Source organism: Phyllobates terribilis, unplaced genomic scaffold, assembly GCF_046119375.1.
Source record: "Phyllobates terribilis strain yellow unplaced genomic scaffold, ASM4611937v1 Scaffold_4__5_contigs__length_816908805, whole genome shotgun sequence".
NCBI lineage: Eukaryota > Metazoa > Chordata > Amphibia > Anura > Dendrobatidae > Phyllobates > Phyllobates terribilis.
This window is the reverse complement of record NW_027362764.1, coordinates 619,436,746-619,463,678: the sequence shown is the minus strand read 5'-3', so window position 1 is coordinate 619,463,678 and position 26,933 is coordinate 619,436,746. Positions and strand designations below refer to the sequence as shown.

The following is a 26,933-nucleotide window of genomic DNA, read 5'->3' as shown; positions in this document are numbered from 1 at the left end:
TCCAGGTTCTGGGACAATAATGAGTCTCTAAGACTACAGAGCATTTAGAAGCATAAAGTAGATGGTTTGATGTACTTTTTGGTTGTGTATGGGCTGTCTTTAAGCTCATAAATCTGTTTTACTCCTTAATGAAAAGGCCCAAAATTATCTTAATTAGAGATGAGCAGATATTTGGAAATTTACATTTGCTGGCTTCGACAAATTTTCTCGCTTACACTTTATAGAAGAGAGAACCCTGCAAACTATAAGAACTTACACTCTACAGGAGAGAGAAAGAGAGGACCCCTCTGAAGTGCTTACAGACTACCAACAGAACAGAAAGAGGACCCTGTTGACTATAAGAGCTTGCACTCTACAGGAGAAAGAAAGAAAGCGACTTACCCAGTGACTCTCGAAATGGAAAACAACTCAACCATACAAATTGTGCTACACTGGGAACAACTGATCTGAGATGGTCCAGGTACTGACCCTATAATCCGCTAGATGTCATTATCTACAGGGCATTATTGGGAACCCACTCAGCCTACTCTCTGATGCTTCAGCAGTATGAGAAATCGTGCCAGGCAAGTTTTTTTTTGGAAAACTGCAAACTGAGTCTCAAAGTGTTCGAATTTGGTTGTAATCATGAATTTAAGGAAATTCAACTTGAATTCTATACTCCTCGGGTCAATCCGCTTATCTGTAACCTCAATAACATACTTTTTTTGTTTTTGCTCCATAGTTTTTCAGCAGTCATAACTTTTTTATTTTTTCACTGATCATGCTTCATAAGGGTTTGTTTTGTGACCGAGAAATTTTATTACTTTTAACACAGTTTTGGTGTATAGATAAATTAAAATGTAATTTATAATTTTTTTGTAATTCAAATAACGAAGAAAGCGATTTTTGCTCCAACTTTTGTTTATATTTTTTACTGTTCATGTTTTCCTTCAAATAACCTGTTGAATGAATTCTGTAGGTTACTATGGTCATCTAGATGCCTGATATGTGTAGGATTTTGTTTTTTGCTTACATGTATGTGTAAAAGTATAACATACGGTATGAAAATATCAGATTTTTTTGTATTCTTTGTAGTGGGGATTTTTACTTTTTTGCATGTTTTTTTGTTTATATTTATATTGCATATAATTTGTTCCCCAAGAGATCAAAGATCTGATTTTTTTTACTTTACTGATAATTTTTTCCACTGTAACTTAGGCATCTGTAGGAGTCCCAGTTAAAGGGGAAAACAGCACACTACAGTAACATAAGCCACTGACAGAACTGATCTGGGTCTGCTGATATCCAGCATCTGTAGCATCGGCGTCTCTGCCTCATGCCCGGCAGAGACGCCATCCCCCTTACCGCCGCGGTCCTGCTCCGGCGTCTTCTGGCCTCCCTGCAGCTGCTGCTGGTGCATGCAGCTTCCCCGGCTCTGTGCTTAGAGCGTGCGTGCTCACTCCCTCTTAAAGGGGCCGTGCGCGCCATCCTAAAAAGTCCCCGGCCAATGGCCGGAGGACTTCCCCTATAAAAGGCACCTCCTCCAATATGGAGGTGCCCGTGCAAGGTTGTAGCTTTGTGTGTGATACTCTGCTTCAGCCCTCAGGTCCCGCTGCTAGCCTGACTACCAGTCCAGCCCTCCCAGCCAGACTACAAGTCCAGCCCGCCAGCCAGACTACAAGTCCAGCCCGCCAGCCTGACTACAAGTCCAGCCCGCCAGCCTGACTACAAGTCCAGCCCACCAGCCAGACTACAAGTCCAGCCCACCAGCCAGACTACAAGTCCAGCCCGCCAGCCTGACTACAAGTCCAGCCCGCCAGCCTGACTACAAGTCCAGCCCGCCAGCCTGACTACAAGTCCAGTCCGCCAGCCTGACTACAAGTCCAGCCCGCCAGCCTGACTACAAGTCCTGCCCGCCAGCCTGACTACAAGTCCTGCCCGCCTGCTTGTCTACTCTCCAGCCCGACAGTCTGTCTACAGTCCAGTCTGCCAGTCTGTCTATGGGCTCTGTCCGCCTGCTTACCTGGAAGCACCTGCCTGTTACCTGCCGTGCCTACCAGTTAGCCTACCTGGAGGCTCCTGCCTGTTACCTTCCGTGCCTACCAGCCAGCCTACCTGGAGGCTCCTGCTTGTTACCTGCCGTGCCTGCCAGCTCGCTTACCTAGAAGCACCTGCCTGTTACCTGCCGTGCCTACCAGCCAGCCTACCTGGAGGCTCCTGCTTGTTACCTGCCGTGCCTGCCAGCCCGCTTACCTAGAAGCACCTGCCTGTTACCTGCCGTGCCTACCAGCCCGCCTACCTGGAGGCTCCTGCTTGTTACCTGCCGTGCCTGCCAGCCCGCTTACCTAGAAGCACCTGCCTGTTACCTGCCATGCCTACCAGCCCGCCTACCTGGAGGCTCCTGCTTGTTACCTGCCGTGCCTGCCAGTCTGTCTGCCCGGATCACCCGTCAGTCTGCCTGCCGTGCTCATCTGCTGTACCGGTCAGTCCCTGCCTTCTGACCCGTGGGAGCCACCTGCTCTCATACAAGGTCGGTCCCCAGAGTAGCACCTGGTCCCTATGCTCGGTTCTTCCCTGGTCACGGAGTCGATTGAGCCGCCGTACGACCTTGGTCGGTCCAAGTCGATACCTAGTTACGCCCCTCTGGTCCCTCCTTGCACCGCAGCACAGAGGTTCCACCACCCGGATCCATAACAGCATCACTGCTATGTCAGCAGACACCCAGCAATCATGTGATTGCTAGGTCTTACAAAAGCAGGTGACAATGCTTTTGTACGCTATGTAGCGCTTATTGAGTACTATGTAAATGGTGAAATAGAAAATAGGTTTTTACTACAAATGGATCAAAAATGATGCCTTAAAGAATAAAAATATATATCTTTTCTCTATAGAGGTACAATTTTGTTAGGGGAAACAAATAACCTGTAGATACCTTTTTGCCATATTGCAGGGGCAGGTTTCTATCTCAGCAATGCTATAAGGACATCACCAAGAAACAACCCATATATTTTTGCCACATGGGGTCAAGTCTGGATTTTTACATTTTTAGTAATTTTCTTACAGTGACTGTTGTTTTATAATCCTGAAATACGGACACTTAGGGCTAGGGCATCACAGCAAGACAATATAATATAATAATTTATAGGATCCCAGTCAAATGAGAAAAGGCTTCAACAGAAGAAGTGGAGCTCGAGAAATGTATGAGAAAATAAACTCTCTTTCAAGTACCAACTCTCAGTCAATGTCCGACCCTTTAACAAGCCTTACAACATGACCAGGAGTAGATGCCAAGCCAAAAACTCATTTACAGGCAGTGTGTTTCAGGGTGTTTGCCCCTCATTAGTACAATGCTCTTGATGCCACATGGGGAAGTGCTGATTCTCCTTAAAAAGACCAGAAGAGTATAGAGGTAGCACTTCTTCCAAGCCAGACTGTGCACTACATTGATGAGGGACAAATGCCCAAAAAAGGTATCTGTAAAAGTGTTTTTGGCTTCGTATTCATATCTGGTCACGCTGTAAAGCTCATTAAAGCGTCGACCATTAGACACTGATTTATAGTGTAGATACTGCCAACAGATGGTACTTGAGAGATATATGAGAGCCAATTTGCATCCTTTTCTTCCATGGAGCTTTAACTGTAAGACTCAATGTTCAGCTGGACTCTTTAAGGAGAACCGTTACTTTACCCATGTTACATCAGAACATGTTACATAAGTAATAAACTGCAAATATAGCATGATGCATATAGTGTTATGTTAGTTCGCACCAGAAAAGGATCCCAGTCAATGTTTGTTACTTTCTGCAGTGAAGTTTTCCCATTTTTGCCAAAGATAGCAACAGACAAATCCACGTCCTCTTCTAAGGTCGAAGTACCCAGCACTTGAAGTTGCCACTTTCCTTTTGTTGATGTATCGAAAGAATTTATCTTATTCAGTTCCACAGCGGATTCTAAAAAGTAATGAATGCAGGGATTTGACATCATTTTCATAAGCACACACAGATGTGTTTAGTTTATGAATAATATATTAATCCAGGAATCAGATCTGCTATACAACAAGTAATACACATTTGTATCTTGTTATTGGATATTATACCAGTTTGTATTAGTGATGCTCAATGGTCTACATGGGAAAGAAAACAATTCGAGGACTGTGAATACTTCGGGATTTGTTTATAACCAAGCACTGAAAATATCTATTCCTATTTTATTGAATATATTAAAAGAATGCAAACTTCTCTTTGACATACTTATATACATTAGGTCAAACATTTGAGAGACTAGAAAATAAAGCAGTGACCAATTTTTCTTACTAAAGTCTAGTGATGTATTCCCCAATTGTGTGATTCATACAATTTGGATGGAGGCTTAGATTTATCCTAAATCTTCCAAAAATATGATCCAAACTATGTTCTCTCAGGGCAATATTTGACTTTACATTGATGTTGACATTAATTACTCAACAGATCTTCAGTATTTTGATACAGCCTGTTGAATATAAATAAGTAAAATGTGGAGAAAGTTCTTCATTAGCAAATTTTACATTTGAATATATATCAATGGATGCTGAAATAGATGGATTCATATTTCACCATTTTAGTTTCTGGTGTCTTTTATGTGATGTTCTTTTCTCCACTACAGGAAACTGGTTCATTGGAAAATTTTTGAGTTTTTCCCATTTCCATAGCTAGACGAAATAATGGTGGGTTGCTCAGCCACTATAGCAGCATTCCTATTTCAATGGCTGCAGAGATGTGCTTTTTATTGTGTTAAGGGCATTCTGAAGACCTAAACTAGTAGAAAGTTCTGGTCATTTCCATGATCCTTAGGCCCCCTTTCATACGGTGTTCTTGTCCACACTCAGGGGCCCCGTCGGGGCTTGAGTCCAAACCAGCCGCAAAATGGAATTTGGGCATATGTGCCAATGGGGCCATTGACATAACGATGCCGATAAAGTCAACATGTTCTCTGTCGTGCATCATTTTCAGGTGTCTACACCAACTTGAGGTGGACACTCGGGTGCAGTCTACTACACCTGAGTGTCTGCCTCTAGTAGGTGTATATGGCCGAATATGATGCATGACAGAGAACACATTGACTCTGTTGGCATCATTCAAGTCATTGGCTCTGTCTGCGCATATGTTCGAATCCCATTTTGAGGCGGGTTCGGATGCAAGCCTTGACGGGACCACTGAGCGTGGGCAAGAACGCAATGTGAAAGCACCCTTAGGCCATCCCACTTCACTTTCTCACATTGTTTCTTTTATATTGGAGAATCCAACACAGGTTCTCACTATCCAATAAACAAAGAGGGACCCGCAGGGTCCATTAGCACTTGCATGGCCAATCTTTATATTATAACAGCTTATTAAAGAGCAACAATGATAAATATGATGTTAATTACATCTTTGTATGAGGGATTATTATAACAGCATATTAAGACATGTTTTTCTAATTAATTCTCACCGATGGTACACTTTATCTTTAATCATTCTCAAGGATTTTTGTTTTGATGTTGTTTTTTTTAATTAAGATTACACTTGATGTGTGTAATAGAGACCCTGTCATAAATTATTAAGATTTGTTATTTCAGATGCTTTTGTGGCATCCACTTTGTGATTTTAGGAATATCCGTAAGAACAGTCACAGATGAAACTCGCTAGCATGTCATTCCCCTTATTAAGAGTCTAGTAACACATTAGTATTTTTTTGGCTGTAGTATTGTCAGTGAATCATTTACTGAAAACAGAGTTCCCATATGTTCCCATAGAAAATTGATAAAATTGCTAGTATAAGTATAAGACAAGAACAAGGCGAATGGCTGACATGAATTTCGCACAGCAGGCGATCCGGTCATTTAGGCTTCACAAATTCAATGAAAATCAATCTGAAATTGAAAATCCAGCAGCAATTTAAAAGAGGGGTTTTCAGTTTCTCCAGAAATTATGATCATATAAAGTACAATTACCATTATCTAACTTTGCAGAATCCATGTTTATTTATCTACTTGTTAGTCCCCTTTTTATGTATTCACAAGGACCACAGCTATAGCTTCACTAGAAACTGGCACCTAAAATTAGGAATAGGGCTAATCCCCAGAAATGTAACATGGCATGAGACCTAGATGAGAAAGGCATAGTGCATTGGAAGACTGGAAATTATATGCAGAACGTTTCTGTGAAACTGTGAATGATATCCAGAAACAGCTACTAATTTTGACTAGTCTGTTCTATAAGTGTTACCATAAATTCCTAAAAAAAAAAACAATTGGCTGTATCTACATATGCTGAATGGTAAAATTGTTTCTGCCAAAGTCTTAAAGGAAAAGTGCTGCTAGTGATGAGGAGCTAGGAAGAATTCTGCTCCCAGTGGTGGGGAGGTAGGGAGAATTCTGCTGCCAGTGGTGGGGAGGTAGGGAGAATTATATTGTCATTGGTGGGGAGGTTGGGAGAATTCTGCTGCCAGTGATGGGGGGTAAGGAGAATTATATTGTCATTGGTGGGGAGGTAGGGAGAATTCTGCTGCCAGTGGTGGGGGGTAAGGAGAATTATATTGTCATTGGTGGGGAGGTAGGGAGAATTCTGCTGCCAGTGGTGGGGGGTAGGGAGAATTATATTGCCATTGGTGGGGAGGTAGGGAGAATTATATTGTCATTGGTGGGGATGTAGGGAGAATTCTGCTGCCAGTGGTGGGGAGGTAGGGAAAATTTTATTGCCATTGGTGGGGAGGTAGGGAGAATTATATTGCCATTGGTGGGGAGGTAGGGAAAATTTTATTGCCATTGGTGGGGAGGTAGGGATAATTCTGCTACCAGTTTTGATGAAGTAAAGCTGTTTCACGTGATAGACAGGAGAGTAGAGGGAGAAGGCTGCTGCCAGTGAGGGAGAAATAGAAAGAATGTTACTGCTAGCGGGAAAGAGGTAGGGAGAATGCTGCTGAAAGTGGACGAATACTAGTGAGGATACCACTGCCATTTTTATTGTTAAACATTATTTGACATTGGGGAAATACTTTTTTGATATTCGCCTTATTGGCAAAAAGACCACGATCAGGTGACTCAGTGATCGTACTCAAAAAGTGGTAATAAATGGTTGCACATCCAACTGGAAGAGTGTTTTAAGTGGGGTACCACTTAAAACACTCTGTCCTGTCCCCATTGTTGTTCAACATTTTTATAAATGATCTAGATAAGGGAACTGAAGGTAAACTAATCAAATTTGCAGACGATGCAAAGCTTGGAGGGATAGCTAACACTAGAGAAAACAGAGAAAGGATTCAGAAAGATCTAGATAAGCTTGAATAATGAGCTTATAATAATGGGCCCCCACGCACATAGTTTCCACTGGTTCCCTGTCTCGCCAAGATTTGAGCAGGTTAATGTGGTACACCTGATACGGCTTTCTTCTCCCTGGTTGGTGGACCCTGTAGTTGACGTCACTCAACTTTTCAACCACCTCATATGGGCCTTGCTAATTGGCCAGGAATTTACTCTCCATCGTGGGGATTAACACCAACACCCAGTCTCCAGGGCTAAACTGTCTCAGTCTCGCCGACCGATTGTAGACCCTCGCCTAGGCCTCTTGTGCTTGAAGGAGGCTTTCCTTTACAATTGGCATCACTTTCGCGATCTGGTCTTGCATTTGGGCCACATGCTCGATGATGCTCCGGTATGGTGTTACCTCAGCTACCAAATTCTCTTTCGCAATGTCCAATAGTCCCCGAGGGTGCCATCCATATGCTACTCGAAGGGTGAGAATCCTGTAGAGACCTGGAGAACTTCCGTAATGGAGAACAGTAGGTACGGAAGTAGGCAGTCCCAGTTTCGGCCATCCTGCTCCACGACCTTCTTAGGCATAGACTTCAGGGTCTTGTTGAACCTTTCTACTAGGCCGTCCGTCTGCGGATGGTAGACAGATGTCCGGAGTTAGGTAATCTGCAGAGCCTTACACAACTCCCTTATCACTTTAAACATGAAAGGGGTTCCTTGGTTCGTCAAGATCTTCTTTGGCAGGCCCATTTGGGAGCAGATATGGACTAGTTCTCACGCTATACTCCGGGCAGAGGAGTTTCTCAGTGGTACCACTTCCGGGTACTGTGTTGTGTAGTCAGCACCACCAGGATGTATTGGTGACCCCTGGCGGACTTAACTAAGGGCCCTACAAGGTACACAGCAATTCGGTCAAACGGGACCTCTATAATGGATAACGGGACCAGTGGACTATGGAAATGGGACACGGGAGCAGTTAACTGACACATAAGACAGGACCGACAATAGTTAACCACCTCCCGGTGACACCCAGGCCAGTAAAATCTTTGAAGGACCCTCTTTTGGGTTTTGTCTATGCCCAGATGCCCAAGACATGAAAATGGGCTAGGTCTAGTACCCTATGCCTATAGGGTCCTGGTACCAACAGGTGCTCTAACACTTCCCCTCTCTGTTTAGTGACCCAATATTGCAAATCCTCATTAACTGAAAAATAAGGAAACCTTGCATCAGCTTCCAGCTTTTGGGCAACCCCATTTATCACAGACACATTGTCTCATTCCCCTTTTAACGTAAGATCCTCCATTTGAGCAGACCCCAAATTCCCCCCAGAAACTCCCAACTCAAGAATCTCAGCCTCTTGGGTCACCATCTCGTCCTCCTCACCAGCAAGGACACACAGGGAGAATTCATTTGCCTCTGACTGCAATGAGGATTCAACATGGTGGAACCGTCTCTTGTCTGTATCACATGGTATGCCTGCTTTCTGCCATAAGTCCCAGAACAAGGTAAAGTCTTGCCCTATTATTACCGTTTGTAGCAGGCCCTCAACCACCCTGACCTCATGGGACTCAGGCGCAGTTAGTTTTTATTGTCACTCGGGCGACGGGGTAGAACTTGGTGTCCCCGTGGATACAGCAGACGCCCACATACTTCCCTGGGATCAACTGGTGGGGAAGTGTGGCCTTTACCAGGGTCACCAAACTTTCCGAGTCAAGGAGTCCCGACACTAACACTCCATTTATGGTCACAGGACATGATTGTGACCCCTCACATGGCTGATGGTCCACACTTCAGGTGGGGTAGGCATAGTATGAACAGCATCTTCCTCTGCTGCAGTCCATCTGCTCGGAGGACATAGGACAACGGGCGGCTATGTGTCCAGGAGTGTGACACCTCAAGCAGATCAAGTCTTTCCCAGCAACTTTTGACATACCCTCAGTAACCCCTTGGGACCTAGGACTCCCCCAGTGGTGGCTCCAATACCCCACTTTTGGGGCTCCCTCTGGGTTCCCCAGTAAGGGGATGCAGCACCTCCCGGCTTCTTTAGGGACCTCTCGACCACCTGGTACTTTTCTACGAGGCTGACCAGGTCGTCCGCATTCCAGGGATCTCCCTGCGCAACCCAGGTCTGCACGGGCCTAGAGTGGGAGTGAATAAATCTATCCATCACGATCCATTCTACCATCTGGGCTGGGTGGAAGACTCCAGCTGCACCCACTTCTGTACTAGATGCAGAAGGTCGAACATTTGGGAGCGAGGGGGTTCATCACCATAATATGCCCAGTGGTGAACCCTTTGGGCTCTGACTGACATAGTCACTCCCCACGTGCCAGTATCTGTTTTTAGTTTAACATTCTCCTGGGCATCTTGCAAGGCCAGGTCGTAATAAGCTTTCTGGGGCTCACCAGTCAGATAGGGGGACAGTACCTCTGACCACTGCTCTGGTGGTAGCTTCTCCCGCTCTGCCACCCTCTCAAACACAGTCAAAAATACCTCAATATCATCTCCCGTGGTCATTTTTTGCATGGCTCGTCTTACCACTTTCCGGACGTACAAGTCATCACCTGGAGTTGGGGGAGGGGCTGTTAGCCTCACACGAACCGCCTCTGCGAGCAATTCCATCTGCTGTTGCTACTATTGGAGCTGGTCTTGTTGCTGTTGCTGATGTTGGTGGATCTGTTGTAATAGCAGCTTGCTTGTCTCCTGCTTAGCTTCCACCAGGTGCTTGATCAGGTCCTCCATGTTGTCTGTCGTCGTTTCCTGGGGATCTTGCCCGCATTCTCCACCACCTATGATAGATGGTCACTCAGCTGCACACAGAGGCAGACACAGGAACACCGTCTCTTTAAAACTTCGGGTTGGTTTATTAAAACCAGCATAAACCAACACTGAGTCCATAAAAGAAAACACGGCCCTTTGGGCAAAACAGGGACAACAAAGCAAAAAGGTAACACAAAAGCACAGTCTTTGTGGTAGCAGGGATCCACCTGCTCAGAGTTCAGCAACTCAACGTGGTTCAGGATAGCCCCACGCAAACAAATCTGAAGTTCCTCTCTCCAGACCTACTGAACACTGAATGCCTCAGTAGGCCTTGTATTTAAACCCCAGACCACACCCTGAGGTGGAGATATGGTGAATAACCTCCCACCCCTCACAATGGTGATTGACAAAAAAGACTCCCTATATATATACAGCTCTGGCAAAAATTGAGAGACCACTGCACAGTTTTCTAAAAATCACCATCTCTACATGTCTGACAGCCATTCCATTCCAGTGTCAGTTGAATTCCGACTAAAGTACACCTCATTCTACTTAATGTGCTTCTCATTAAGTGATCACCTGAACCAAATCTTATGTAACGAGGGAAAGTATAAAAAACACTGCTGTGGTCTTCACAATCCTCTTGCAATAGGACAAGCTGGATGGCAAAACAAGTGCTAGGAATAGCCCAAAAGTAATTTGAATGAAAAAATAACTTTTAACCATGCCAAAGGAGTTGAAAAGAAAAGTCTTGAGTGAGGAAAAGAAGGGCTCAATTCTGGCTTTACTAGCAGAGGGATACAGTGAGCGTCATGTTGCCTCCATCCTTAAAATTTTGAAGACGGCAGTCCATTACAACAAGGTCAAGCAGCAGACATTGGGGACAACAAAGCTACAGACCGGCAGAGGGCAAAAGCGACTCTCCACTGACCGGGATGACTGTCATCTTATTCGAATGTCACTCAGCAACCACAGGATGACATAAAGTGACCTACAAAAGGAATGGCAAATTGCAGCTGGGGTGAAGTGCATGGCAAGAACAGTTCGTAACAGGCTCCTAGAGGCAGGCCTCAAGTCATGTAAAGCTAGAAAAAAGCCTTTCATCAATGAGAAGCAAAGGAGAGCCAGGCTGAAGTTTGCCAAAGACCATAAGGATTGGACCATAGAGGACTGGAGTAAGTTAATCTTCTCTGATGAGTCTAATATTCAGCTTTGCCCAACACCTGGTTGTCTACTTTTTAGACGGAGACCTGGAGAGGCATACAAGCCACAGTGTCTAGCACCCACTGTGAAATTTGGTGGAGGATCGATGATGATCTGGGGATGCTTCAGCAAGCTTGGAATTGGGCAGGTTAATCTTTGCAAAGGACGTATGAATCAAGAAGCATAAAAGGTTATCCTTGAAAAAAACTTGCTTCCTTCTGCTCGGGCAATGTTTCCCAACTCTGAGGACTGTTTTTTTCCAGCACGACAATGCCCCATGCCACACAGCTAGGTCAATCAATGTGTGGATGAAGGAGCACCACATCAAGACCCTGTCATGGCCAGCCCAATCTCCAGACCTGAACCCCATTGAAAACCTCTGGAATGTAATCAAGAGGAAGATGGATAGTCACAAGCCATCAAACAAAAAAGAACTGCTTAAATTTTTGTGCTAGAAATGGCATAAGGTCACCCAAAAGCAGTGTGAAAGACTGGTGGAAAGCATGCCAAGACGCATGAAAGCTGTGATTAAAAATCATGGTTATTCCACCAAATATTGATTTCTGAACTCTTCTTGAGTTAAAACATGAGTATTGTTGTTTCTAAATGAATAATAACTTGTTTTCTTTGCATTATTTGAGGTCTGAAAGCACTGTTTCTTTTTTATTATTTTGATGATTTCTCATTTGCTGCAAATAAATACCAAATTTTTAGCTTTGAATTTCGGAGACGTCAGTAGTTTATACTGTTGACTAAAACAACAATGTACATTTTACAAAAAAAAATACCTATTAAGAGAGAAATCAGAGAAAATGAAAATTTTGCAGTGGTCTCTTAATTTTTTCCAGAGCTGTATATATACAGTACAGACCAAAAGTTTGGACACACCTTCTCATTTAAAGATTTTTCTGTATTTTTATGACTATGAAAATTGTACATTCACACTGAATGCATCAAAACTATGAATTAACACATGTGTAATTATATACTTAACAAAAAAGTGTGAAACAACTGAAAATATGTCTTATATTCTAGATTCTTCAAAGTAGCCACCTTTTGCTTTGATGACTGCTTTGCACACTCTTGGCATTGTCTTGATGAGCTTCAAGAGGTAGTCCCCGGAAATGGTTTTCACTTCACAGGTGTGCCCTGTCAGGTTTAATAAGTGGGATTTCTTGCCTTATAAATGGGGTTGGGACCATCAGTTGTGTTGTGCAGAAGTCAGGTGGATACACAGCTGATAGTCCTACTGAATAGACTGTTAGAATTTGTATTATGGCAAGAAAAAAGCAGCTAAGTAAAGAAAAATGAGTGGCCTTCATAACTTTAAGAAATGAAGGTCAGTCAGTGTGAAAAATTGGGGACACTTTCAAAGTTTTCCCAAGTGCAGTTGCAAAAACCATCAAGCGCTACAAAGAAACTGGCTCACATGAGGACCGCCCCAGGAAAGGAAGACCAAGAGTCACCTCTGTTTCTGAGGATAAGTTTATCAGAGTCACCAGCCTCAGAAATCGCAGGTTAACAGCAGCTCAGATTAGAGACCAGGTCAGTGCCACACAGAGTTCTAGCAGCAGACACATCTCTTCAACAACTGTTAAGAGGAGACTTTGTGCAGCAGGCCTTCATGGTAAAATAGCTGCTAGGAAACCACTGCTAAGGACAGGCAACAAGCAGAAGAGACTTGTTTGGGCTAAAGAACACAAGGAATGGACATTAGACCAGTGGAAATCTGTGCTTTGGTCTGATGAGTCCAAATTTGAGATCTTTGGTTCCAACCACCGTGTCTTTGTGCGACGCAGAAAAGGTGAACGGATGGACTCTACATGCCTGGTTCCCACCGTGAAGCATGGAGGAGAAGGTGTGATGGTGTGGGGGTGCTTTGCTAGTGACACTGTTGGGGATTTATTCAAAATTGAAGGCATACTGAACCAGCATGGCTACCACAGCATCTTGCAGCGGCATGCAATTCCATCCGGTTTGCGTTTAGTTGGACCATCATTTATTTTTCAACAGGACAATGACCCCAAACACACCTCCAGGCAGTTTAAGGGCTATTTGACCAATGAGGAGAGTGATGGGGTGCTACGCCAGATGACCTGGCCTCCACAGTCACCAGACCTGTACCCAATCGAGATGGTTTGGGGTGAGCTGGACCGCAGAGTGAAGGCAAAAGGGCCAACAAGTGCTAAGCATCTCTGGGAACTCCTTCAAGATTGTTGGAAGACCATTTCCGGTGACTACTTCTTGAAGCTCATCAAGAGAATGCCAAGAGTGTGCAAAGCAGTCATCAAAGAAAAAGGTGGCTACTTTGAAGAACATAGAATATAATACATATTTTCAGTTGTTTCACACTTTTTTGTTAAGTATATAATTCCACATGTGTTAATTCACAGTTTTGATGCCTTCAGTGTGAATGTACAATTTTCATAGTCATGAAAATACAGAAAAATCTTTAAATGAGAAGGTGTGTCCAAACTTTTGGTCTGTACTGTGTATATATATATAATACATGTCTAAAATTGTACACACTGACTACACTCTATATACTCTCATGTATACTCTACATATTTGGTTTTGCCATTTGTTTTTCAATAATGGCATGTATATTGATTGCTTATCCTGGATTATTCGCTGTGCAATATAATCAATGAAGGCCGATTATGACCGAAACACAACATATTCTAAACCAGGATTGCAAAAGAGAATTGAAATAAGTACTGATGTTGTTGTGGGCAACGTGGGGCAGCGACGTGAAATCTCTGATTAATTCCTGACTTTTGATGCCGCTCTGTCAAGAATTTAAACTGCTCCTTTCTGTAAGATCTGGACGATGCTTTCTTTTAGACTGCGTGCCCACTATGCGTTTTTCAAGCGTTTTTGATGCGGAATGTCCGTAGCGGAAACGCTTTAAAAACGCTTGGTAATGCGTGCCCCATGGTCCCCAATAGATACCTAAGGTCCTGCAATGCCTGCACATGAGGAATGAGACATAGCGAATCAGAAAAACTATACTACATTTCTAATTGGAGGTAATTGCTAATATTATTATTATTACACCTGCTACATATTGGGATAGGATCTTAGAGATGGGAATACCCCTTTAAGTTTGACAAAACTGTCTAGAGATGCTTGAGATTTATCATCCAGCACAAGGCAATGTGATAACTTTGACTCATTTAATCTAATTCTATGCTATAAAAATTTAAAACAGAATTAATAAATCTGCCCCAATATTTTCCACTTATATGCTAATAAAAAAGGATCCAATGAGGAGGTTTGACATTTGTTTATATGGTAGCGTAATATGCAAGACCACCTATCAAACTGAGTGCTGGCAGACACTTGCTCACTCTCCCCTTAAGCAGTATTCTGCATAGTGATCCCATAAAAATATTTTTTTTGCCCAGCTGGTCAGGAAATGAGCAGAGTCTCTGCATTCTCATGGCATTATAACTAGTGTTGAGCGAACATGCTCGACACTGCTCGGTACTCGCCCGAGCATCACGCTACTCGGGATGTTCGGCGAGCACCGAGCATTTCCGGGTTACTTGGGCGGGAGCTCGGGTCTCCGCCCTGCATGTTTGGCGCTCTTTACAGAGCCAATGAACATGCAGGGATTGCCAGCCAGTCACTGTAATGCCGCAGCCATGTTGTTTGTGGGCATTACAGTGATTGGCTGGCCGCACAGCGTCACCTCGAGTATATAAAACCGGGCGCCGCCATCTTGGACACAGTCGCTCCGAATCAGACAGTGTAGGGACAGCGCTGCTGATTTAGGGAGAGATATATCCTGCAAAATAGTTAGTGTAGGGTCTGTAAAGGCTGCCAGACCAAACAAACAGTCCTTCTCAGGACTAATATCCATCCCAGGTATATCAGGCAGGCAGGCTGTATAGGAGACGCAGTGGTTATACCAGCAAACGCTGCATTACAGTCCTGTGTGCTGCTCCTGTTGCTGAAATTGCTGGACATAGCTCCAGGTCCCGGGGGCCAGGAGAAATCCTTTTTTTTAATCTAAATCCTCTTTTTTTTCCTCCTTCACAATGTACAAATACCCATCTTATTAACCTTTTGGTGCCCCCCCCCCCCCCCCAAAAAAAAAGTGTGCCTCTGACACAAATATATCTGTTGAAAATAGTCTGGTGTAGGCCAGAGAAATAGAAGTGTGGTTTTGCAGTTCTATGGGCCATTTGTATCTAAAAAAAACAGTTTGAGTGTGTCGCTCACTGTTCAGCCGCAAATATATATATTTAAAAAAGTCTGGTATACACCAGTAAATTATTACTGTGGTTTTGATGTTCCACGGTAAAACATCTCTATTATCCTGTTTTTGGCATTTTTTGCTGTATAAAAATAATAATAGTGTCTCCCTGATTTTTCAGACACAAATATATCTGTTGAAAATAGTCTGGTGTAGGCCAGAGAGACAGAAGTGTGCTTTTGCTGTTCCACGATAAAAAATCTCTATTATCCTGCTTTTTGCATTTTTTGCTGTAAAAAAAAAAATAATAGTGTCTCCCTGATTTTTCAGGCACAAATATATCTGTTGAAAATAGTCTGGTGTAGGTCCGAGAAATACAATTGTGGTTTTGCAGTTCCACGGTACAAACCTCTGTATTATCCACTTTTGGGCCATTTGTATCTAAAAAAAACAGTTTGAGTGTGTCGCTCACTGTTCAGCCGCAAATATATATATATTTTAAAAAGCCTGGTATACACCAGTAAATTATATCTGTGGTTTTGCTGTTCCACGGTAAAACATCTCTATTATCCTGCTTTTGGCATTTTTCGCCATAAAAAATAAATAGTGTCTCCTGATTGTTCAGACACAAATATATCTGTTGAAAATAGTCTGGTGTAGGCCCGAGAAATACAAGTGTGGTTTTGCAGTTCCACGGCTCAAACCTCTGTATTATCCACTTTTGGGCCATTTGTATCTAAAAAAAACAGTTTGAGTGTGTCGCTCACTGTTCAGCCGCAAATATATATATATTTTAAAAAGCCTGGTATACACCAGTAAATTATATCTGTGGTTTTGCTGTTCCACGGTAAAACATCTCTATTATCCTGCTTTTGGCATTTTTCGCCATAAAAAATAAATAGTGTCTCCTGATTGTTCAGACACAAATATATCTGTTGAAAATAGTCTGGTGTAGGCCCGAGAAATACAAGTGTGGTTTTGCAGTTCCACGGCTCAAACCTCTGTATTATCCACTTTTGGGCCATTTGTATCTAAAAAAACCAGTTTGAGTGTGTCGCTCACTGTTCAGCCGCAAATATATATATATTTTAAAAAGCCTGGTATACACCAGTAAATTATAACTGTGGTTTTGCTGTTCCACAGTAAAAAATCTCTATTATCTTGCTTTTGGCATTTTTTGCCGTAAAAAATAAATAGTGTCTCCTGATTGTTCAGACACAAATATATCTGTTGAAAATAGTCTGGTGTAGGCCCAAGAAATACAAGTGTGGTTTTGCAGTTCCACGGTTCAAGCCTCTGTATTATCCACTTTTGGGCCTTTGTATCTAAAAAAAAGCAGTTTGAGTGTGTCGCTCACTGTTGAAATATCTCTATTTAAAAAAGTGTGGTATACCCCAGTAAACAATAACTGTGGTTTTCCTCTTCCACGGTTCTAATCTACTCTTTATTACCCTTTTTCCATTGATAGTGCAAGTGTAAGCTATTTTACTTCATTTACAATGGGCAAGGCGCGTGGCAAGGGACGTGGAAGTGGACGTTCTGGTGATGGTTCGTGCAGAGGACGGGGCCGTGGCCAAGGTGAAAATGTGCCACAACCAACAGCCACATCTTCTCGCTCCCACTTCTTGACCGAATTACTAGGGAAGTACAGAACAACACCAGTATTGAGAACTGATCAGTGTGAACAGGTTATTAATTGGATAGCAGACAATACTTCCAGTTACCTGGGCACCACCACCTCCGGTCTGTCTTCCACACGGTCAACTCTTAGTAGCCGTGAGTCTCGACCGCATACTCCTCCTCACCCTGATGCTCCTTCCTCCCACCATGCCGAGTGTCGTCAGACAGCAAGTGATCCCACACTTGGACACTCTGAAGAGCTGTTCACTGGTCCATTTCCATATTTGGGCCCCTCGCCTGATACGCTTGAAGTGGTGGAAGATGAGATCCCAGGTTGCGATGCCCAAATATTTGAACAGCCACGGCCACAGGAAGTCGACGATGGCAATCTGTCACAAGAGGTGGACGATGACGAGACACAATTGCCAGGAAGTGAGGAGGAGGATCGTGGTGCGCAAGTGGAAGAGGAGGAGGTGGTGGATGATCTAGTAACTGACCCAACGTGGAAGGAGGACATGCAGAGTGAGGCCAGCAGCACACAGGGGGAGGGAGGCAGAGTACCCCAACAGGCAGGAAGAAGCAGTGTGGTGGCCGCAGACAGAAGGCAGGCAACCGTTCCCCGTAACACCAACACGAGGGACGTTGCCAGTACAAGCGGTAAGTCTTCCAGAGTCTGGAATTTTTTTAAAGACTCTGCTGATAACCCCAAAAAGGCCATATGTTCCACCTGCCATGCCAGCATCAGCAGGGGTGACAAAACTACCAGCCTGACCACCACCAGCATGATCAGGCACATGGCAGCAAAGCACCCGACTTTGTGGGGCGAAACCCAGGGTCCACGACCAGTGTCAGCGGGTGTCACCACTGCTTCTTCTACTGTTGTGCGTGCAATAAAACCCCCTGTTGTGTGTGCAAGGCAATCCCCTGTCCATACTGCATGTAAAGATGCCCCCTCCTCTCAGTCTTCACTTGTTATGGCAGTTTCTCAAGAAACAGCATCCACGTCCACGTCCCACCGCAGCGGTCAATTGTCCATATCCCAGACCTATGAACGAAAGCGGAAATTCGCAGCTAACGCCCCACAGGCCACAGTCCTAAATTCGCACATTTCACGACTGCTTGCATTGGAAATGCTGCCTTTTAGGCTGGTGGAGACGGAATCCTTCCGCAATCTTATGGGGGTGGCCGTCCCTCGGTACTCGGTCCCCAGCCAACACTATTTTGCCCGGTGTGCTATCCCGGCACTACACAAGCACGTGTCCCAAAGCATCTGCCGTGCCCTCAACAATGCAGTTACTGGGAGAGTCCACCTGACAACGGACACGTGGACAAGTGCTTGTGGCCAGGGACGGTACATCTCTCTGACGGCACACTGGGTAAACATAGTGGAAGCCGGGACCCAGTCGGACCTTGGGACGGAACACATCCTCCCCACACCGAGGATTGCGGGCCCTATGTCAGTCAGAGTTGCCCCCACAGTGTACAGCTCCTGCGCATCCTCCTCCTCCTCCTCCTCATGTTCAGCCTCCATCTCAGATATCACCACATAAGTTACAAGCTGGAAGCATTGCAGTACTGCATCCGCCAAGCGGCAACAGGCTGTGCTGAAACTCATAAGCTTAGGTGATAAACCTCACACTGCTTGTGAGTTGTGGACAGCTGTGAAAGAGCAGGCAGATCTGTGGCTGAGACCGCTGATCCTACATCCCGGCATGGTCGTGTGTGACAATGGCCGTAACCTGGTGGCGGCTCTGAGGCGAGGTGAGATCACACACGTACCATGCCTGGCTCATGTGCTTAACCTCGTGGTTCAGCGGTTTCTTAAATCGTACCCCGAGTTGCCAGATCTGCTCGTGAAAGTACGCCGCCTGTCAGCTCATTTTCACAAGTCGGCTACAGCTTCCGCCGCCCTTGCTGTGTTGCAGCAGCGTTTGCAGCTTCCGGCACACCGACTGGTGTGTGATGTCCCCACACGTTGGAACTCTACCCTCCACATGTTGCAAAGGATTGGTGAGCAGAAGAGAGCAGTTGTGGAGTAACAGCTGCAACAAGGCCATCAGGTCAGACTCCACACATAAGACCTCAGGAGTGGACCTGGATGTCTGACATATGTACCATCCTGACAAACTTTGAGGAGGCCACCAAGATGGTGAGTGGCGATGACGCCATCATTAGTGTCAGCATCCCACTTGTCTGTCTTTTGCAACGCTCTCTGCAGAGAATTAAAGAGGAGGCATTGCAGCCAGAGTATGATGAGATGGATCAAGAAGCCGTAGCGGGCGATTACACACAGCCCAGCCTCATCTCATCCCAATGTGCATTGGGGGACAATGAGGGAGAGGAGGAGGAGGAGGAGGAAGAACAGGAGCTGCTATCATGCGTTGTAGACGGTAGTACCTGTACAAGTGTCATACCGTCGGTTCAGCGTGGGTGGCCTGAGGACAGGGGGGAGGAGGAAGAGGAGGAGGAGGAGGAGAGCATGGTCAGTCGTCATCTTGGTGAGGACACGGAAATCTTGCCCGTTACCAGTCTGGCACGGATGGCTGACTTTATGTTACGCTGCCTTAACCGTGACCCTCGCGTTGTCAAAATGTTGGGTGACAGTCATTACTGGTTGGTGACACTTGTAGACCCCCGCTACAAGGAGAACTTTCACTCTCTTATTCCTGAGGTGGAGAGGTCTACAAAAATGGGGCAATACCATAAGGCCCTTGCTGCAGAACTCTTAAAAAAATTCCCATCTGAACACGCTAGCGGCAGAGGTCACAGTTCGTTGCCCAACCAAGGCGTACAGGCGAGAGAGATGCAACTCCAATCCAGCAGGGGAACACTGTCAACGTTCTGGGACAGTTTTCTGACACCCGCCCAGCTTACAGGCCCTGAGGTGCGGGGTACCCTCACAAGGAGTGGAAAGTTTCAAAAGATGGTGAGGGAGTACCTTGCCGATCGTACCAGCGTCCTCCGTGATTCCTCTGTGCCTTTTAATTATTGGGTATCCAAGCTGGACACTTGGAATGAACTCGCTCTGTACGCCTTGGAGGTCCTAGCCTGCCCTACCGCTAGCGTGTTATCGGAGCGTGTTTTTAGTGCCGCTGGGGGAATTATAACTGATAAGCGCACTCGCCTGTCAACTGACAATGCTGACAAGCTGACCCTTATCAAAATGAACAAGGGCTGGATTGGGCCAGACTTCTCATCACCACCAAGTGACAGCAGAGTAACATAAAGTCAAATCCACTGTGTTATTTTGGGAGGTGTATTCACATGCACCGCTTCACACCCACACATGGGTATACGCTTCCTCGTTTCGGCTGTTTAATCTTCTCCTTATCCTCAGGCTCCACCACCACTATACCACCAGGGTGCCAGCATTGCAAGTTCCTCCGTCCTAATTTTTGGCAGCTTTTGCTGGGAAAGCATAAGCAAATACCATGGGACACCCACTCCCCAATAATGGAACTTATGTTTGTAATATGCTGTACTGCATGGCTCTTGTAAGGGGCATTGCAAGTTGCTCCGTCCTAATTTTTGGCAGCTTTTGCTTGCAAGGCATAAGCAAATACTATGGGACACCCACTCCCCAATAATGGGACTTATGTTTGTAATATGCTGTACTGCATGTGACGCGCCCCCTGGGCCGTGTGTACACGTGTGTGGGATACCCGGTGCCGGGTCTCTGGGGTCTGTAGTCTCCGTGGCGGTGACCCGGTCCCGTGGCTCAGGCTGGTCAAACCAGTGGCAGTCTTTCTTAGGTTTTGAGGTTAATTGTCCGACTGCGCCACCCGTGGATTGCGGTCAGGGAGTACCACCTTTGCGAGGCAGACCGCTGAGGCTGGTGTTGTGTGCGCAGCATAGAATGGGATAACTCCCCTCGGGAGGAGAATAGCCTCAGGGCAGTGAGTGTGGATGATGGGGGTGATGGTGCACGAGCGCAGCAGGAACGACTCAGAGTCTTTGCAGTGCAGTTCAGGGTCTTTACTGATGATTATAAGGTAGACCCTCCCGGGAGTACTGGCTAGCATAAGAGGCCTGGTCAGTCTGTGAGAAAGCAGGAGTTCCCCTGGCCAGGTGGAGTTGTAGGCCTCCCCAGCTGTCTGCACTCTTCCTGGCTACCTTGCTGTAAGCGGGTAGAAGTAGCCCACGTCCCTGAGTGTACCGTGTAGTGCTCACCCGTATGGCTGGTGACTTGGGGCCTTCTGTTAGCCTCCGCTCCACGACGGCGGTGCTGGTCCCTTGCTTGTGACTGAGCCTCCGGGCTTCTATGGCCAGAGGACCTGAAATCCCCTGCCGGCTGGTTTCTGCTGCTGGATATATAAGTCCTCACAGCTTCAGACTCCTGTGTCCGGTTCCTATTGTCTTCTGCCAGGGCGAGCTCTGCTCAGCTTCCAGCCCCTGGTCTTTAGCTCCTAGCTCCTACAGAGCTCCTTGCTGTTACTTTCCCTTGCTCTCACTCTGACTCTGACTGTTCTCTGTTCTCTGACTCACTCAACCCCGCCCCAGATCCAGTTTATAAGGGCAGAATTCTCCCCTCCCAGGACTGGGGCAGGAGGATGTTGCATGTTTAAGGGATCCTGACCAGGAAACCTCCCACTTGCTCTCCGACATAATATCTCTATTACTGTGGTGACCAGACCCCTGGGGTGCCACACATGGCTCTTGTAAGGGGCATTGCAGTTCCTCATAATTTTTGGAAAGCCTTCCATTCACTGCTTAGGCCAACAGTGCACGGGAGACCCAGTTGCTATAAATCGAAAAAAAGGTTTAGTTAACGCCCTCTGACCTCCATGTCATTTCCAAGGGGCATTGGAGTGGCTCGAAATTTTTGGTAGGCATTGCACTCACTGTATGCCCTATAACTGTGTAGCCGAACCGCTCCTTTTGTTACAGAAACATATCCTACAAGACATATCTGGTTCACTGGCCTGATATTGATGTAAATGGTCCCTGTTCCTCCTGCTCTTTCTCCTTTGCCACCACCTCATCCATCATTTATCACCTGAAGCTTTGTTTTAACGGGAGTCATAGAACTGGGATAGTAGCAGGAAAACATCCAGCAATCCTCGGAGGAGGTAGGATATGCGCCAAAACGCGGACCACCTCAGGCTTAGCCGCTACTACATATGCGCTTGCATTCCAAGAAAACAAAGCAGATGCTAACTTCTATCATCATCATCATGCTCCTCACCTAGGCACTTTCAACTCCCCTGATGGAGAAGCCAGGGCCCACCGGAGGAGTCTGGTTCTCTGGTGGGCTCGTCCAATGCTGCCCTAAAGCAGGCCAGGCTAAGAAAAGTGTGGGGGAAGGTGACAGGAGAAATCAGGGTGGCTGGGAACCGAGTATGGACACCTGGCAGCCACCTGGCGGCTGGGGACCGAGCGTGGACACCCGGCCGCCAGGCGGCTGGGGACAGAGTATGGATACCTCGCTGCCTAAGCGGCCATGAGGTAGTGGCCAGCTTCGGCCTCCTCCAAACTAAAAGGCCCCATTTCAAGTGAAAGCTAGCAGTATGGTATTGCAGCCTGCGGGTGGGTGGGTGGTTGGCTGCATATTTTCGCTTGCATTGCAAGGAATGGGGGAGGTACAATTGAACACTGCCCTGGGACAAGGACTTGCACGGGGATAGTTGCAAGTCTGCATCTTCTGATGCGGCAAGGATCACTTCTGATGGGCACACTTTTAGGCAGTGACCTGGGTGTCAGAGATGCTTCCAGGGGTCTTCCCCATGCTGTTCCCATGTCTTTTTAGCACTGTATGCATGTGTCACACAGCACATGGCCAGATAAGGTTGTAAAATGTTAAAATGACATTTCCCGGTGAATGCATTTGTCACGGTTGAAAGCAATACAAACGTGCAAAAACGCATAAAAAATGCTACTTGTGAACATAGCCCAAGGTGTGGAGGAGTATTTTTGTTTTTGGTTATTTATTTTACCTTATACACAAGTCTTTACCCTGGAAAGGATGTTCCTTAACCCCTTTCCGACCTGGTCAGTAATAGTACGCACCAGGTCGGGAAGGCCGTTTCAGCGGGGGCTCCGGCGGTGAGCCCGCACTGAAGGGAGCACATGTCAGCTGATTATTGGAATCGCAATCCACCCGCGGCTGTTAACATGTTAAATCTCTGACAGTGGCATTTAACTCGCGCTTCCGGGAGTCCTAAGCCCCGCCCATCAGTGACCCCACCCACCAATGGGTGGGCATGACAACTCAGGGTCTGCAGCAGACGCCTGTGGTTGTCATGTCTCAATTGCTATGAGCGCCACCTAGTGGTCAGCGCTCATAGCAAGTGAGCATTTCTCCTGCATACAAGCGATCTGCTCATCGCTTGTATGCAGTAGAAGCAATCAGACAACTGCTGCTTCTAGTCTCCTCTGGAGACTATAGAAGTAAGCAGAAAGTGTAAAAAAAAAGTTTTTAAAAAAATAAAAAATATATAAAAGTTTAAGTCACCCCCCTTTCGCCCCATTCAAAATAAAATATATATATATATAAAAAAAAAACACATACACATATTTGGTATCGCCGCGTTCAGAATCGCCCGATCTATCAATATAAAAGAAGAATTAATACAATCAGTAAACGGCGTAACGAGAAAAAAATTTTAAACGCCAGAATTAAGTTTTTTTGTTCGCTACAACTTTGCAATAAAATGCAATAACGGGCGATCAAAACATCGGATCTACCCCAAAATGGTATCAATAAAAACATCAGCCCGGTACGCAAAAAATAAGCCCTCACCTGGCCCCAGATCCCGAAAAATGGAGAAGCTAAGGGTCTCGGAAAATGGCGTCATTTTTTTTGTTTTTTTTAGCAAGCTTTGGATTTTTTTTTCACCACTTAAATAAAAAAGAACCTATACATGTTTGGTGTCTATGAACTCGTAACGACCTGGAAAATAATGATGGCAGGTCAGTTTTAGCAATCTGTGAACGTGGTAAAAAAAGGACCCAAAAAACAACTGTGGAATTGCATTTTTTTTGCAGTTTCACTGCACTTGGAATTTTTTTCCCATTTTCCAGCACACGATATGGTAAAACCAGTGATGGTGTTTAAAAGTACAACTCGTCCCGCAAAAAATAAGCCCTCACATGGCCATATTGAACAAAAATTAAAAAAGTTCTGGCTCTGGGAAGAAGGGGAGCAAAAAAGGAAAACACAAAAACAGAAAGACCCATGGTCGTTAAGGGGTTAACATATTTCACAGGAAAGCACTTTCACTTTCGTTTTTGAACGTTTTATTGTGAGCCTGTAAAAGTGGCTTAATACCTCTGACCACGTTGTTGACAGCAGTGACCTGGGGGTCAGAAATGCTTCCAGGGGCGATCCCCATGCTGTCCCCATGTCATTTGAGCACTGTCACTATCGTTTTGGGCACTTTTTAGGCTTTCTACAGACTGCCGGGGGAGCCGCCGCAAAAATGTTCGGGTCTCCCATAGACTAACATTGGGCTCGTTGCTCGGGTCGAGCACCCGAGTATCTCAGTGAGCTCGGCCCGAGCTTCGAGCACCCGAGCATTTTAGTGCTCGCTCAACACTAATTATAACTTAAAAGACTACCTATGCAGGTAAAATAAGGAAATAATAAAGTGACAGCTGCCAGAGGGGGAAGAAGCCACCCTAAAGTAGCAGATATTAACAGCAGCACCGAGGGGGGCACACAGTAACAAAAAAATCTTGTAAATGCATTTTTTGTGCTAAAACCATATTGTCAGGACATGCTAACTACTTAAAGATAACCCAGCATCAGGGCCGGCGTCAGCACCCGGCGCACCCGGGCAAATGCCGGGGCCCTGAGCAGGCAGAGGGGCCCACTGGCGGTCGCGGACCCCGCTGGGCTATGGGAGGAGGAGAGCGGTGTCAGCGCCGCTTGCTCAGGGCCCCGGCAGCTGGATACTTACCTCTCCCCGTGCCTCCGCAGATCAGCTGTCTTCCTGCTCTGCACTCCCTGTGACGTCTCAGGTCAGAGGGCGCGGTGACGTCTTTACACCGCGCCCTCCCCTGAGCCGTCACAGGGAGCGCTGAGCGGGAAGACGCCGACAATGCTGGAGTTCGGACCCGAGCAGCGGGCAGCAGGTAGCAGGTGAGGATAAGGGAGGTGAGTATTTTTTTTTTTTTTTAATGTATGGAGGCATGGGGCAGTATAAAGAGAAGGGGGGGGTGCATCCTGCATGGAGCATTATAAAGAGGGGCGGTGACATTCTGCATGGGGCATTATAAGGTGGGGAACAGCCTGCATGGGGCATTATAAAGGGGTGGGCAGCCTGCATAGTGCATTATGTGGGGGGGGACAGCCTGCATGGAGCATTATAAGGGGGGGGGGGCAGCCTGTATGGGGCATTATGTGGGGGGTAACAGCCTGCATGGAGCATTATAAGGGGGGGACAGCCTGTAAGGGGCATTATGTGGGGGGTAACAGCCTGCATGCAGCTTTATATGGGGGCCAGTATCCTGTATGGAGTTTTATAAGGGGACCAGTATCCTGTATGGAGCGTTATATGGGGGCCAGTATCCTGTATGGAGCGTTATATGGGGCCAGTATTCTGTATGGAGCCTTATATGGGGGCCAGTATTCCGTATGGAGCCTTATATGGGGGCCAGTATTCTGTATGGAGCCTTATATGGGGGCCAGTATTCCGTATGGGGCCTTATATGGGGGCCAGTATTCCGTATAGAGCCTTATATGGGGGCCAGTATTCCGTATGGAGCCTTATATGGGGGCCAGTATTTCGTATGGAGCCTTATATGGGGGCCAGTATTCCGTATGGAGCCTTATATGGGGGCCAGTATTCCGTATGGAGCCTTATATGGGGGCCAGTATTCTGTATGGAGCCTTATATGGGGACCAGTATTCCGTATGGAGCCTTATATGGCGGCCAGTATTCCGTATGGAGCCTTATATGGGGGCCAGTATTCTGTATGGAGCCTTATATGGGGACCAGTATTCCGAATGGAGCCTTATATGGGGGTCAGTATTCCGCATGGAGCCTTATATGGGGGCCAGTATTCCGTATGGGGCCTTATATGGGGGCCAGTATTCCTTATGGGGCCTTATATGGGGGCCAGTATTCCGTATGGGGCCTTATATGGGGGCCAGTATTCCGTATGAAGCGTTATATAGGGGCCAGTATTCCGTATGGAGCCTTATATGGGGACCAGTATTCTGTGTGGAGCGATTCACCGGTTTCTGAGCTATCGTGGAATTTACAATAGATATCACTCATGTAATGTAAGAAGTGGCATCCTCCATGGAGCATTATAAAGAGAGGGGGGGACATTCTGCATGGGGCATTATAAAGAGGGGGGGGACATTCTGGATGGGGCATTATAAGGTGGGGAACAGCCTGCATGGGGCATTATAAAGGGGGGGGGGCAGCCTGTATGGGGCATTATGTGGGGGGGTATCAGCCTGCATGGAGCATTAAAAGGGGGGGGCCTGTATGGGGCATTATGTGGGGGGTAACAGCCTGCATGGAGCATTATAAGGGGGGGCAGCCTGTATGGGGCATTATGTGGGGGGTAACAGCCTGCATGCAGCATTATATGGGGGCCAGTATCCTGTATGTAGTTTTATAAGGGGACCAGTATCCTGTATGGAGCGTTATATGGGGGCCAGTATCCTGTACGGAGCATTATATGGGGGCCAGTATTCTGTATGGAGCCTTATATGGGGGCCAGTATTCTGTATAGAGCCTTATATGGAGGCCAGTATTCTGTATGGAGCCTTATATGGGGACCAGTATTCCATATGGAGCCTTATATGGGGGTCAGTATTCCGCATGGAGCCTTATATGGGGCCCAGTATTCCGTATGGGGCCTTATATGGGGGCCAGTATTCCTTATGCGGCCTTATATGGGGGCCAGTATTCCGTATGGGGCCTTATATGGGGGCCAGTATTCCGTATG

General features: G+C 46.2%; 1 protein-coding gene across 2 annotated transcripts in view; it reads right to left on the bottom strand.

Moving 5' to 3' along the window:
- Positions 1–26,933, bottom strand: part of RP1 (RP1 axonemal microtubule associated) — a 1,013,486-nt gene that overhangs the window by 252,787 nt on the left and 733,766 nt on the right. For both annotated transcript variants that reach the window (XM_073679301.1, XM_073679302.1), the window contains exon 41: positions 3,748–3,929. In XM_073679301.1, the coding sequence (XP_073535402.1) occupies positions 3,748–3,929 (182 nt within the window). The remainder of the gene's footprint in view (positions 1–3,747; positions 3,930–26,933) is intronic.